The sequence below is a fragment of the Petaurus breviceps genome, unplaced genomic scaffold (genome assembly GCF_028583685.1).
Source record: "Petaurus breviceps papuanus isolate PSGF00001 unplaced genomic scaffold, PetGlider_PUasm1.0 80, whole genome shotgun sequence".
Taxonomy (NCBI): Eukaryota; Metazoa; Chordata; class Mammalia; order Diprotodontia; family Petauridae; genus Petaurus; species Petaurus breviceps.
In genome coordinates, this window is record NW_027186540.1 from 20880727 (window position 1) to 20896119 (window position 15393).

The window sequence follows — 15393 nt, forward strand, 5'->3', positions numbered from 1 at the left end:
TTAGTAAATTGGTTTAAAATTAAAAAATTAATATGATTTTATCAGCAAAGTACATTTTCATGCAATAAAAACTGTCAAGACTTTTTTTTTTTTGCTTTTTGGAGGGGGGGAGAGGCAGGGCAATTGGGGTTAAGTGACTTGCCCAAAGTCACATGACTAATAAGTGTTAAGTGGTCTGAGACTGGATTTGAACTCAGGTCCTCCTGACTCCAGGGCCGGTGCTCTGTTCACTGTGCCACCTAGCCGCCCCAAGACTTCTAAATATAATAGATAAGCAACTAAGAATTTTAGGAGATGAAGAGCATTCTCTCAAAGGATGCAATCTTGACTTTTTTGTAAATATTGTTCCATAAAGTCAGTTTCCTTCTTTTTTTTTTCTGGATTCTAGTAATGAAAATAAAATTTTATTCCAAGACCTTGATCCAAAGTATGTATAGATTTTCTCTTATGTATATTTTCTAATATTGTCTACAAAGAAAAAGAACTAAAAAAGGTATAACTTGAGACCTGGAATATGACAGGGGTCGGAGCAGAGGCCCAGAAGAAGCCTGATCAATGTGGCAGCAAGTTGACCTACCAACTGCAAGGGCCATTGCCAGGCCTATCACTGCAGGGCTGGGACTGGACAGAGCTGGGTAAGAGTCAAATGCAGGGCCCCTGGCAGTGGTACCAGCTACTCCTAGGACTACCAACCCACAGCCTGGGAATTTAAAAAGCCCCAATCTGGACCTCCAGGGACCAGGATGGCAGACTGAACCCCAGCTGCTCCAATCACCCCCCCACCCTGAAAACATAGTAATTATTGCCCCAAAGCAAAACTTTAAACAGTAAAGGCTTGGGAACCCTAGGGGAAGGGTGTGGCTAGGGCCCTGCCTCAAAATGGGTAAAAAGCAGACTGCAAAGACAAAGACTCTGGAGTCCTACTATTGTGAGAGGGAGATAACACATTCAGGGGGAGACAGTGTTGACTCCATACCCACAGCTGAAGCCTCAACAGGGAACTAGTCTCAAGCACAGAAAGCATTCTTAGATGAGCTCAAAAAGAACTTTGAAAACCAAATTAGAGAGATAGAAGATAAAATGAATAATTCTTTTAAAATCAAAATTGCAAAATTAGAAAAACATTGCAATGAAGAAAACAGCTTCTTAAAAAGAAAAATGTGTGATAGGGAAAAGGAGCTTCAAAAACTAACTGAGGAAAATAATTCACTAAAAACTGTTATCAACCAAATTGAATCAATTAACTCTATGAGGAACCAAGAATCAGTCAAAACATCAAGAATGAAAAATTAGAAAAAGAGGTAAAATATCTCAATGGAAAAATAACTGACCTGGAAAACAGATCCAGGAGAGGTAATCTGAGAATCATAGGCCTACCAGAAAATCATGATGAAAAAATTATCCTGGACAACATCTTCCAAGAGCTCATCAAGGAAAACTGCCCTGAGATACTAGAACCAGAGGGTAAAATAGAAATTGAGGGAATCCACCAGTCACCTCCTGAAAGAGATCCTAAATTGAAAAGTCCACAAAATGTTGTGGACAAACTCCAGAACTACCAGGTAAAGGATAAAATACTACAAGCAGCCAAAAGGAAACAATTCAAATATCACAGAACCACAGTGAGGATCACACAGGATCTGGCAGCTTGTATACTGAAAGATCAGAGGAACTGGAATATGATTTTTCACAAGGCAAAAGAGCTCGGGTTACAACCAAGTGAAACTGAACATATTCTTCCAGGTAAGGAGATGGTCATTCAACGAGATAATGGATTTCCATATCTTCCTGATGAAAAAGCCAGAGCTCAATGGAAAATTCAACCTCCAATTAGAAGATGCAAAAGAGAAATAGAAATGTAAATAAACACACACACACACACACACACACACACACACACACACACACACCCTGTTACTAAATAAGAGCAAAGTGTTAAGAGCAAACTGTATAGAGGATGTGGGTATAAATTACACAAAATGAGGATTAAAAAAAAAACCTTATTAAGGGCTGCAAAGGGAGTGCAATGGAAAAAGAGGAAAGAATGAAGCAGAAAAGGGTAAATTATGCCACACAAAGAGGCATAAAAACAATATAGTAGAGGGAAAGAAGGGAGGGAGATGAGCATTATATGAGCATTTCCCTCATTGGTTCTGGTGCAAGGAAGGAATAACACAACCAGTTAAGTATAGGACTCTATTGAGAAGAGACACAAAATGAATCATAATAGAGGGAAAGATTGGAGGGAGAGGAGTATTTCATGAGATATGTTCTTGTCAATCTTGGTTCAAAGAAGAAATAACATACTATACTAAGTATAAAAATCTATCATATCCTACAGGCAGTAGGAGGGGGCAAGCACTAAGGAAGGAGGGGTGGCTAGAAGGGAGGGAAGAAATAAGGGGAAAGGGGAGGAAAAGGAAGAGGGGCTGATAAGAAGGGAATACTGAGGGAGGCAGTGCTCAAAAGGAAAACTCCTAAAGAAGGGAAGGGAGAGGGGAAAAAAATAAAAGCATAAATAGGGGAGGGAATAGGATGGAGGGAAATATACAGATAGTAATCATAACTGTGAACATGAATGGGATGAACTCTCCCATAAAATGGAGGAGGATAGCAGAATGGATCAAAAACCATAATCTTACAATATGCTGTTTACAAGAAACACATCTGAAACAGAGGGATACACACAGGGTAAAGATAAAAGGCTGGAGTAAAATATATCATGCCTCAGCTTAAGTAAAAAAAGCAGGGGTAGCAATTCTTATCTCATACAAAGGTAAAGCAAAAATAGATCTACCCTTCAGCAAACTCTTCCCACCACAGGCTCCACGTAACCACATTCAGCCTATTAGGGGGCAGAGTTTATTTTCAAAGCAGGGAAGGTCTTCAAATTCCCTTCCATTACATTTAGAAAGTAGAATATAAGGAATGAAGGAGAAAGGAAGAGCAATGATGACTCCAAGATTTCTAGCCCAACTTTGAAAACCCAGATGTTTGTGTTTCTCTCTCCAGTAACAAACACTTGTATGTATGTAATGGTCAGATAGTTAGAAGCCCTGTCTGTTGCTCTGCCTGTATTTTTGTCTGCTTGTAACTTCTATTTATATTTTCTCTGAAGTTCAGGGTGCTGACTTTTTCCTCTGAACTAGGCAAATGATAAATGTTTGATTAAACTAAGATTTTTAACCCCTTTTGAGTTGCTTTCCTTTAGAAAAGCAGATCAAAGAACCTATGCTAGCAGCATTCTGGGTATGCTAGGTTTCTTGCTGCTACAGTAATAAACAATTCTTAGAAATGTCTCAGAACCACCTTTTCCTCCATGACCTGTCTTCTTCTTGGTCTTTGATCACTTCACACCCAAATTACAGGGATGGTTCTACCTGGCCTATCTGATCCTTTAATCTTCAATCTATTCAGCTGACAGCTTCAAGATTAATCTTTCTCTCACTGTTTTACCATCCTCTTCTCAGAAACCTTCAATGGCTCTCTATTATTTCCTCCATCAACTAGAAAGTGTGCCCACTTTTCAAAAATCCTCCATCATATGACTTTATACCATCCTAATTTTATTTCCCACTACTGTCCATTAAGAACCCTCTCTTCTAATCAGTTTTCTCACTGTCTCATGAATACTGCTCTCACCTCTTCATTAAATTTGTTTCCATAAGAGGATGCTTAGTGAAGTATTTTCCCTCTTTGTATTTCAATCACTCAGTCAATAAACATTTATTAAAAACCTACTATATGCCAGGCACTGTGCTAAATGCTAGGGAGACAAAGAAAGGCAAAGGCAAATTTGAAAGGAAATTTTATCAATTTCAAGAACCTACACCAGAAATTATAAAGATATTTACGATTATTTAGTATTTTTAATAAACTGGTTTAAATTAATATTTTAATTTTATTTGATCAGTATAGCATATTGTTACGCAAAAACCTTAATCTTACCTATACTTCAAAATGCTCATTTTATTCTAATAATTTCATTTGTCTTGGTTTTATTTCCACAAAAAAAGTATAAGCTATTTCAGGAAAGGCACCACGTTTTATTATTCTAATGTATCCCCACAGCACTAAATAGTGTAAGTAGGTGCTCAATGATTATTTTTTGATTGTATGAATACAATATAATACAAAGTCTGTTTTCCTTCAGTGGTATTTAATGCATGACAACTGGATGCTTAATAATATATTAGATAATATTCTTTTCTACATTTAAAGTTTGTGATTTTGCAGCACATAAAGTTGTTATATTGTCTTCTTTGCTCATGTATGTTTTAATATTGCTATTTAGAACCATAGCTAATGAAATGTTGGACACACAAAGACCTTAGTTCCATATTGTGGGATTCTCTATAATTGATATAATTGATACTCTTTGGGTCATGACTCCACCAAGAGTTTTCTCTAGTAACATGTGAATCTGTCTCACACATAAAACATCTTGCTATTCCTGTGCTAGTACTTAAAACACTAGACACTGAGGATACTTTATTTAACTCAGCAGCAAACTAAAAGGACTAAAATCTGAGTCCATACATAATAGAGGGAACTTTTCTTCTCTATGGGACATGAGAAAAAGGTTATTCACTATGCCTGGAATGCATTCCACTGCTACCTTTGAATCTCCTTTTGCATCAAGTTTCCATTCAAACATCACCCTCTACCTGAAAACTTACTTGATCCCCTCCCCAAGTTCCTCATGCTCTCCTCCCCCAAATTATCTTGTATTTTTTGTACATATTCCATATATGCATATTTACGTACATTTGTTCCACCCGAAAGAATGTAAGCTCCTTGAGGTCAGGGATGATTAAGAGGACTTCATAAGACTTGTGGGAATGCAGAGAAGGAAAAAGAATGGGAAAGGATAAACGATGATTCCAAGATTCTAAGGCTATTTGCACAGGTAAGTGCGAAAGGGCAGCTGGTTTTGGCAAAAGCCTTAAGTCTTTTGCTAGATTTCAATCAATTTTTTTACTACTATATTCTATAATGAGAATATTGAGTAAAACTCTAAATCATCCAGCATGGCATAGAAGACAAAGTTTTGGAAGTTCCAATACTACCTCACAAACATTTAGTATTTGTGGATCCTGATCAAGTCACTCTTTTGGGCTTAGTTTCCTTATCTGCAAAATGTGGATAAAAGTAGTGGCTACCTCACAGGGCTGTTATAAGGGCAGATGAAATAACACATGCCAATTGCTTTGACAAACCTTTAGGGTACTATAGATGGGTGTATGTGTGTGTGTGTATCTATATCTAAATCTATATAAACACACACATATATATACACCCATACATGTGAATGTCTATATATGTATATACATATACATGTATATATGTGTGTACATATACATGTACACATCTAATATATGTCTGTAAGTGTAAATATAACATATATAGTATATACAGTATTTATGCAGCGTGTGTGTGTTGGTACTATTAAGGTTCACTTGCCTTTTTTAATGGATGAAATAAAAATTTATCGTGAAGATCACTAATTCTGGTGTTTAAAAAATCAGAACAATTATAGAAGTTTTGCTAGAAAGGCTGATACAAAAGAAAATGACAATGTACTTTCCTCAGAAGGGAAAAAGAGCTGCATTGATCCTCCTGAAATTCATGCTGTGTTTCACATCATCTAGTTTACTAACACATTTTTTCATGAATTGTTTTTATTTTTGAAAAATGCACTGAGGTGGGGGCAGCTAGGTGACACAATGAATACAGCACTGGCCTTGGAGTCAGGAGGACCTGGGTTTGGATCTGGCTTCAGACACTTAACATAAAAACTAGCCTTGTGACCTTGGGCAAGTCACTTAACCCCAATTGCCCTCCGAAAAGCAAAAAAGAAAAAAAAATGCACTGAGGTGCAACTTAATTCACTGATTGCTTCCAAACTATTTAAATCACTTCTTAAAACCCAAGAATTTTATTTGATTTCACACCATCAAACATAAAAGTAAAGTGTATTCACTCTTCAAGGGCAACAAAGCAAGTGCCAGTGTGAGGGACAAAGTGCTTTGGCTAAGGATCAGGAGTAATCACATTGACAAATTACATTTGGTGAGGACTAGTTACTTTTCCTCTGCTGTTAATATTTCTGAAAGCTGTGATGCAAGCACTCCCACCCTTTTCTGAGAATACAAAAAGCCCTGACTCAGTCTGCTACCTCACAGGCAGCTGCCTCTATTGAAGTTACTCCAGTCTGCACACTTCCCATTCGGGTGAGTTCCTCTGCAAAGATGAAGTTAGTTTACTTTTACTTGCTCAGCTCCATTGTACCAGCTTTTCATAATGCTGGAGCAGTGGAAGACAAAGCAGAGGAAACAAAAGATGAAAAATTTGCTGCTGCTTGTCCTGTGAGGCTGGAAGCAAGTGGGCAGTGTAAGGAAGGAGATGAGTGTTCTTACCAGATGGACCTGCCTTCCCTGACCATCCAGCTACCCAGGTCATTTAGCATGATTGAACAGGTATTCAAAGAAGTTCAGAATCTCAAGGAAACTGTAAATAATCTGAAGAAATCTTGCCAAGAATGCAAACTGCAAGCTGATGATAACCAAGAAATGGGAAGAAATGAACCAGTGCAGCCTAACACAAAAGCTCCTGAAAAGGAGAGTGATAACAGAATTAAGGAATTAGAAAGTGAAGTTAACAAGCTGTTTTCCAGTCTGAAGGATGCAAAAGATGAAATTAACTCACTTCATGGTCGCCTGGAGAATCTCAACCTGGTAAATATGAACAACATAGAAAATTATGTTGACAGCAAAGTGGCTAATCTCACATCAGTGGTGAACAGTTTGGATGGCCAATGTTCATCTAGGTGTTCAAACCAGTCGGCACAGCATATAATTTCAGGTATGTGAAATATGTACTGTTACCATTTAGTTTTATATACTAAATAATCTGAAATTTTGAAAATAAAAACTAGAAGTGAAATTGTAAGAAGGGTAAATCATATAAGCCTTTTTGTATGTCTACAAAGTTAATATAATTTTGAAAATAAGAGCCTAGCTCTAATTTGTTCATAAAATTATACTGAATTTTATTGATGCCACTAGAGAGCACTTTCAATTTCACTTCTGTTTCAAGATCTGTACAGAACTCTCACTAACATATTATTGCTAATGTCATATAAAAGCAGATGAAAAACATCCACAGATACAGTGTGATTGCTTCATGATTTTTCTCTAATACATTTAATCAATCTGGTTAATAAAGATCTACTTGAAATCCACATCAGTGTTTAAAGTTTTGTTAGAAATATTTCATGGAGTTTGAGCACCACTTACTAAATTCTCTAAGTAAGCAGAATCAAGGATCCATGAAAAATTTTCATTTTTTAGTTCAAAATTACATAACCACAAATATCAAGGGGAAAAGAGATTGTTATGGGTGGAATAAAAACAATTATGTGGGTTCATATCTATGCAAGTCTTTCCACATTAACATTTCCTAATGGCATATAATCCTTTTAAGTACAGATTTTTGGCAAGCAGCTAATATTTTTACAATGAAAAATAAGACTCTTGGACTAACATGCACTTTGATTTCTTTATCCATTCTCTCTCTTGTTGGGGTCAGAACTATGGCATTTTAAAAAGAAAATAAATCTTTAGTTAGAATCAACTTAAAGAAACAACTGGAAGATTGTATTACACAAAAAATTAACTTAAGCTTGATACTTTATTTTGTTATTTTGATGTCACAACTAAATTTCCTTTTAAATCACTTAATAAAAGTCAAAACAGGAGTATATGTAATTGTAACAAGAAAACTACAGTATCAATCATTAAATATAATTCTATGAATTATCTAGCTTTGTACAAATCCTCTAAGCAAGCCAAATAAAAGTTTTTAAAAATTGTACAGGAAAGATGGGTGTGAGGGGACATATGAAACAGGAGCCTTTTAATCACATCTAATATTCAGTCTTTTTACCATTATCTTTGTATAGTAGTTCATCATCACAAGGCCTTTATTATTATCCTGATTTTTCAGGTGTGGAAATTAAGCAAGGTTTGAGACTTGCCCAAAGTCACTCTTACAGTGGTTGTGAAATCAGTATTATTATCCAGGTTCTCTATTCATCGGTCACTTCTTTCCACAGTTTTAACTTTTCAGAAAAAAGTAAGATTCTTGAACATTTATAAAGAATATACTGGAGTCTTAAGTATACAAATACAAACACGTGTATACACACACACACACACACACACGAAACATTGCTCTTGAAGTCTGTCCACAATCCATCTGTTAAATGAAATTTTCTTATAATAAGAATTATTTCCCTTTTATTTTATTGAATTTTTCTCTATTACAGTTATAAGCTAAATATATTTTATAACAAATGTATAGGAAAGTAATGTAATACACCTAAAGACCTAAGGCGATGCTATCTCTAGGCTCTTTCTGCACTGAAAAACTCTTACGAAGTTTTCTTTTTTTTTCTACATTTAAGAAGAATTTTTCAAAGTGAACAGCCTCTCTATGTAAAAACAGTAGTTCATATTAAATTAAAACTTGGCTATAATTTGGTGATTATGATAGTTTGCTATATAGTAAGCTATAACTTTAAATTTATACTTTTCAATTATACCTATTATCTAAGATGATCCTATGTTTCAAGTTATAGTCTGAATCAGAAGAACTAGACAATTGAGGTAACTTTCTCATTTAAGTTTAATAAGCACAAGAGCATTTAATTTTATAGAATAAAATACCTCTTCATCCCACCCCCAGATATGTAGGGTACTGTGTTTGTTTTTAAACAGCATCATATATTTTTAAATTTACATTTATAAAACAGTTCATTTAAAAAGTGATTTTTCATTTTCTAAAGCCATTATTCATATTTTTAAAAAGTGATTTCCTTAGATAGATATTTCCTTTAATATAGTTACACTTTTCTTTGGTTTTTATAACTACTTCCAAGCAACCTTTAGGAAAGGTACCATCATTGTCGGTAACTGTGGCTGGCAGTTGTTGTGATACTAGAATCACTAAAAATAAACGCATAACACCTTGTATCCACACCCTAGCAGTCATATGATTAACAGTGGACCTCTTGAAGTTTCCCTGCGGATTTTGGCTTCATGCCTGAGTTCTGGGACTACCACAGATGATATTTCTGGTAGCTCCTGAAAAATCTGATAGAAGCTTGTAGCTGCAGCTCTACTGTGAGTCTCCAAAAGAGGGCCAGCAGGTTAGATATTCTTAGGGTTCAGGTGTGTCCAGGGAATGTTTTAGGGTTCCTGCCAAAGGCAGGCCTTGTATATTCCTTGGGGAAAGCTTCAGTAAAGTTTCATTCCTGAGAATGGGGTCTAAGGGTCATTAAGTCAGAAACACAAGAACCAGTAGGACCCCTTAAGCTGCTGTGTCAGAAGCTTGAGGGATGTGTTTGGGTGCACATTCTATTAGAAATGACATTGTAACACATGACATCACAATGAGGTTCTAATCTATAACAATTTAGATTATAATTGAATGACTACTAGAGGATTTCTATCTTTGAATATATGTATATATAAACAGATGCATGTGTATATGTATGTGTATGCCATATATATATATGTATATGTGTGTATGTATGTGTGTGTGTGTGTGTATATATATATATATATATGATTCAGTGTGAGTTCTAAAAGAACATCCATAGCATGCCTATATAGTTGACAAAAATTTTATCCACTTTCAGAAGCCATCAATTCTCATAAAAATTGGCTGGTAGTGAAATTTCTTTAACCAATTTTCAACATCGTCTAATTAATCCAGGAAATCTGGCTATTCTTGATTATGTTGCATCAGAAAAGTTAAAGAATTTCACCCAAAGAACAGTTTATTCTATAATAATTCTGACTTACTAGGTAATTGGTTAATTATGAGATACCTTTTGTGTAATATAAGAATTTTGTTCATTTTCCTATCAATACATGGTCAGGGCTTGAAACATTTCCAAGAGATTTAGTCAGGAGTGTTAAAAAAAAAAAAAAGAAAGGTTGACATTATCTGAATTCTGTAAACTTCTGCTAAACAATGGAAGTCAGTTTGCATAATCCTCAACTACTAGGCAAGGTTGTCAGAGTATGAGACCATGAGGAGGAGAACTCACAAAGTGTGGTAGCCAGGGACTGATTAAAACCAGTGTGAATAAAGGAAATCCAATAAATGTGAAATCCAGGCATCACCTGGACAATAACACCCCATTAGTAGTTTGTGCACTATTCCTAGGGTAACTGTACTTTTGTCCCCATAACTTAGTAAAATTATACTTTATGAGTCTCTGGGCACCATATTTCATGAGTTCTGGTGGTCTCATCCCCTGACAACTTTGCCTAGGCATAAAATTTCCCACTAGTGAAATTTCCTAGTAGCTTAAACATAAAATTTCCCAACCCATGCATTCTTCTGCCCTTGATAGTATCTGTCTTTAGTAATAACAAACTGGAGATCATTTGTAGCCATAGCAATGGGCCTGTGGGACGGAATGAGATGCCTAGCCATGTTTTGTTACAAGATTGGCGGCATACCTGAAGTTAGAGTTCTGACTGCTGCATTCCTGACCCCCCATCAGATTAAAGGGAGGCAGTCTGATGCTCTTCTATGCAGATTTCAGCTCCATCAACCCTAGAAAAGCTGGGATCACACAGTTTACAAAACTTCAGAATAAAAATAGGTGCATGTTAAAGAACCTAATTCTGTTCTCTGATCTTGTCATCAAAACCCAGAACTTAGTCACAAGTATTATGGATGACTGAGTTATCTATAAAATGAGCTGTAGAAAGAAATAGCAAACCACTCCAGTATCTTTGTCAAGAAAACCCCAAATGGACTCTTGAAGAAGGGGATACAACTGAAATGACTACACAACAACAACAACTAGAACAGGGCTTTACAAAATTAGGATAAATCAGTTGAGTCAGTTTAACAGAACAATTTAGAAATTTCATTTTTGCTATTATTCTTTAATTACTATTTAGTTTTTATATCAAACTATGTTCTTGTGCCTATAAATTCTTTTTACCCATAATTCTTTGTAAGTATAATTTGTACTTGTCAATCAAGTAAATGATCTTTTCTCTCCTGCCCCACCAGCTCCTATTCAACAACACCTAATATACAAAGACTGTTGGGATTATTATGAGAAAGGCAGAAAGAGCAATGGAATCTACAAAGTTACACCTGATTCAAGAAATAAAAGCTTTGATGTTTACTGTGACATGGAAACCATGGGTGGAGGATGGACAGTATTGCAGAAGCGTCTAGATGGAAGCACTAACTTCAACAGAACGTGGGAGGACTACAAAAAAGGCTTTGGAAACCTCAGTAGGGAGTTCTGGTTAGGTAATGATAACATTCACCTTCTGACCAAGAGTAAGGAAATGGTCCTTAGAATTGATCTTGAAGATTTTAAGGGTGTCACATTGTATGCTCTGTATGATCAGTTCTATGTGGCCAATGAATACCTCAAATACCGTTTACATATTGGTAATTATAGCGGTACTGCTGGAAATGCTCTCCATTTCAACAAATATTATAACCATGACCTTAAATTTTTCACTACCCCAGACAAAGACAATGATAGGTATCCCTCTGGAAACTGTGGACATTACTACAGTTCTGGTTGGTGGTTTGATGCTTGCTTATCTGCAAACTTAAATGGCAAATACTACCACCAAAAATACAGGGGTGTCTTCAATGGCATTTACTGGGGTACCTGGCCTGGCATGACTAATAGCGAACCAAATGGCTTTAAACATTCTTTCAAGAGGGCAAAAATGATGATTAGACCAAAATTCCTTGCATCATAAGTTACTACTCATTCTAATTTCATCTATTTTTCTCAGAATTTTCCCTTCTCTATACTTTTTACCCCTCCCTTCTTCTCCCCTTCTCTTTACTTCCCTTCCCTTTTGCAATAAATGCCTTCTAAATACAATTTGATGTTTTCTCCCAGTTAATCTTAAAACAATCTTTCCATAACCAAAAACATATCTCAATCTAATGAGTTTAAAGCAGACGTAATATTTTAAATAAGACAAATGACAGTAGTAATGTCTTGTGAAAGTCTTAAATTTTTTGTTGTTGCTACTATCCAAACGTGCATTTGGAAACAATGGTGTTTATATTTCAATTCAATTATATTTATAACTCTATTAATCAAAAAGTTTTAATTGAAATACCCCTTTTGTAGAGATACGGCATTTATTAGCTATATTTTTGACAAATAAAACAATTTCTTCATCCAAATAGCCTGTTTTAACACATGTAAGCTACACCTGGGTATGAGTTAGACACTTCTGGTGCACAAACTTTTTCAAGTCATAAGTTACACTGTTACAAAACTGAATAAACTGTGATTCTGCTACTCTTTTTGTTTCCCTATGTGTCTAACGCATATCCTGGAATTTTCTCATTTAAATAAGGCCTGACTCTATATCTATTATATATCTTCAGATAATAATTACTAAGCAGTCTTATTTATGGACCATGCTTTTCTATATATTGTTATGAAAGAATATTCATATTACTATCTGAAAATATCTCAACATTTTTTAGAATTTGCAAGCCATAAAAGCAGTTGGAAATAATATTACTTGGCAACCATTGTTTAAAGACAATCTGTTTGCTGTTCATAAACTTGTCAGATGCTTGATACCAAAGACTGCTTTAATATAAAAAAAAATCTGTTCTCTGTTCATTATGCACAATGGTTTCTTATTTATGGTTGCACATTTGTGTCAGACTACTGGTTAGAGGGGAGGGTTTTTTAGGGGAGGGGAAAATGAAGGATTTGTTTGCAAGTCAAAATACTATAAAGGTCATGTTTTTTTGTAATAAAATGTTTTTCCATATAGAAAATTAAGTTTTCTAAAATTGTTCCTAATATATTTACCACAGATAGTTCAAAGTGGGATTTTCTAATTGTAACCTATATATTATCTTCCCATGATTAGTATATTGTTTCTTTCAAAGAGAAAAAAAAACACAACCTCTTGATTCTTTATCATTAATCAATTAGTGAGGCATACATCATACTGCATGGAATTTCTAAAAACAAAACAAAACAAACAGTATGCCTAATTTAGCTATTGTAGAAACTACATTTATCTGAAAGGTCAACAATGCTATCCTATGAAATGTGCTGAGCACCCAAAAAATGCTACAATAACCCACTATGTATTATATTTGAATCAGCCTAAACACATTTGCTCTTAAACTTTTCAGTGATTCTTTCCAATCTGGTAGGAAAGTATTCAAATTATGTTTAATAAAGTCGCATGTTTTGTTCATTACTTTATAACTATTGTTTTCATAGAATAGGGTAAATAATTGCTTCCAGTGACCACAATTTATTTTCCAAAACATTCAGCTCATAGCTATGTTAGCTAAAAATGGTATATAAAGTCAGCACTTTAAGAAGGAAAATGTTTTGTTCCAAATTGTATGAAATACACCAACCATCAAATCATTATCCAGCTAAACGTGGAAATCATGTGTTTAATCACAATGTATCTGACATAAAATTAAGAAATTTTCAAATGGAAAATGAATCTTAGCAATGAGAAAAATACAAACTGTTGGTGAATGTTTCAAAGGAAATATGTCTACTTAAAAGGATTTCAAACATATGTTTTATATTTTGCTTAATCTTATCTATTTTTCATATTAAAAATGCCAATATTTTAAAATAGGTAACTTTGGCTTTGAGTAAAAAAAATACACAGTATTTATTTCAACTAATATATAAAGTGGCTAATATATGAAAGAATTTACTATAAATGTATGTTATCTTACATGATGTCAAGTGATAGAAGATAGCCCTAAAGTGAAACTTTCTTTGTCAAAAAGTCTGCTGGTATGCCTGGAAACTATGTTGATTTTATGGAGGATTTAGTGTCACACTTTGGAATCTGGTAGTACATAGATTTGTTAGTATATAGATACTCAAGAAACATCTTCTTTTAAGTCTTTTGTCAATGGGCCAAAGTTGGGCCAATGTCATTGGGCATCTTCTTCCAGAGCTTTTCTAAATCTCTTCCTTTCTCACAAAATTCCTCAGACTTAATATTGTGAAGAATTGCCTATTAGAAGGTATGCATCTGTTTTATTCCAATATCAAGACTAGGATCATCAACTTTCAGTAGGAATAAACTAAGCTAGAGCTGGCCAAAATGATGCCTTCTTCTCCAGAGTACTGCATCACTAAATGAGGCTGTAAGCTTCTTAGTTATGCTATGATCACAATATAGCTTAATTTAACCCTGAATTGCAGGGGACTCTTAGAATGGGACAGAATGGGACCCTTATTCTCAAGAGTTTAGTTTATTCTTCAGTTTAAAAAGCTTAAGCAGATCTTTTTTGAATTTTTTGTTGTGAGTCCATAAACTTATATCACTGATACTATACATGGTACCACTAAAAATTAACTTGGGCTAATATCCATACATAGGAAACCAAGAATTACCTAATTCATTAATTAACTCGTGTAACTCTGTTGTGAAGGAAGAACCATTTGTTAGTAATCTTAATGATATCCACCATTTTTTAGAGTTAGACCCTTGGAAATGCAAAATATGTGTAGAAATCTTAAATACCTGGAAAAATGTGCATTTTAAGGGCAGGAACTTACAAACATATTAAACTAAGGAAATATTCATTAAATAGATAGCATAAATGTAAAAAGAAAAAGTCAAGCTAAAATGTGAATTTGACAATCATTTTTCCATGTTTTTGGAAAATTACCCAAGTTTAGTCTTAGCTGTGATATATAATTTTAAGATAAAGGTGAAAAATCTGTGGGTAAAGTTGATAAGATTTTGTAAATATGATTCTTATTTTTCTGTGTTTACAATGGTCTTATGTTATATCTTTAAAATTTTGTAAAATAAAAGGTTAATCTAAGAATATCTGTTACTTTGACATGAAAAAACATTATTCCTATAATATGATACTGATATAATTCTGTGTTCCCAAAAGTTCTATGGACATAATTACCTGGTGAAAATATCTTTGTATCTTGGGAATCTTATGATTGGGCAGCTAGGTGGCACAGTGAAAAGAGCACCAGGCCTAGACTCAGGAAGACATGAGTTTAAATTCGGGCTCAGACACTTATTGCTGTGTGGCCTTGGGCAACTTGCTTAAACTCTGTTTGCTTTAACCCAGTAGAGAAGGAAATGACAAACCAGTCCAGTATCTTTACCAAGAAATCCCCAAGGGGTGGCTAGGTGGCGCAGTGAATAGAGCACCGGCCCTGGAGTCAGGAGGACCTGAGTTCAAATCTGGCCTCAGACACTTAACACAAAAACTAGCCATGTGACCTTGGACAAGTCACTTAACCCCAATTGCCCTCCAAAAAGCAAAAAAAAAAAAAAAAAAAGAACA

The 15393-nt window shown here is 34.8% G+C and overlaps 2 protein-coding genes across 2 annotated transcripts in view; one reads left to right on the forward strand and one right to left on the reverse strand.

The window, feature by feature from the left end:
* LOC138176042 (coiled-coil domain-containing protein 146-like) overlaps positions 1-15393 on the reverse strand; it is a 245551-nt gene that overhangs the window by 123973 nt on the left and 106185 nt on the right. The gene's annotated exons all lie outside the window — the stretch shown is intronic.
* Positions 6177-14913, forward strand: LOC138176040 (fibroleukin-like). The gene is made up of 2 exons (XM_069106781.1): positions 6177-6864; positions 11101-14913. The coding sequence occupies exons 1-2, from the start codon at positions 6252-6254 to the stop codon at positions 11814-11816; spliced, it is 1329 nt and encodes a 442-aa protein (XP_068962882.1). The 5' UTR covers positions 6177-6251; the 3' UTR covers positions 11817-14913.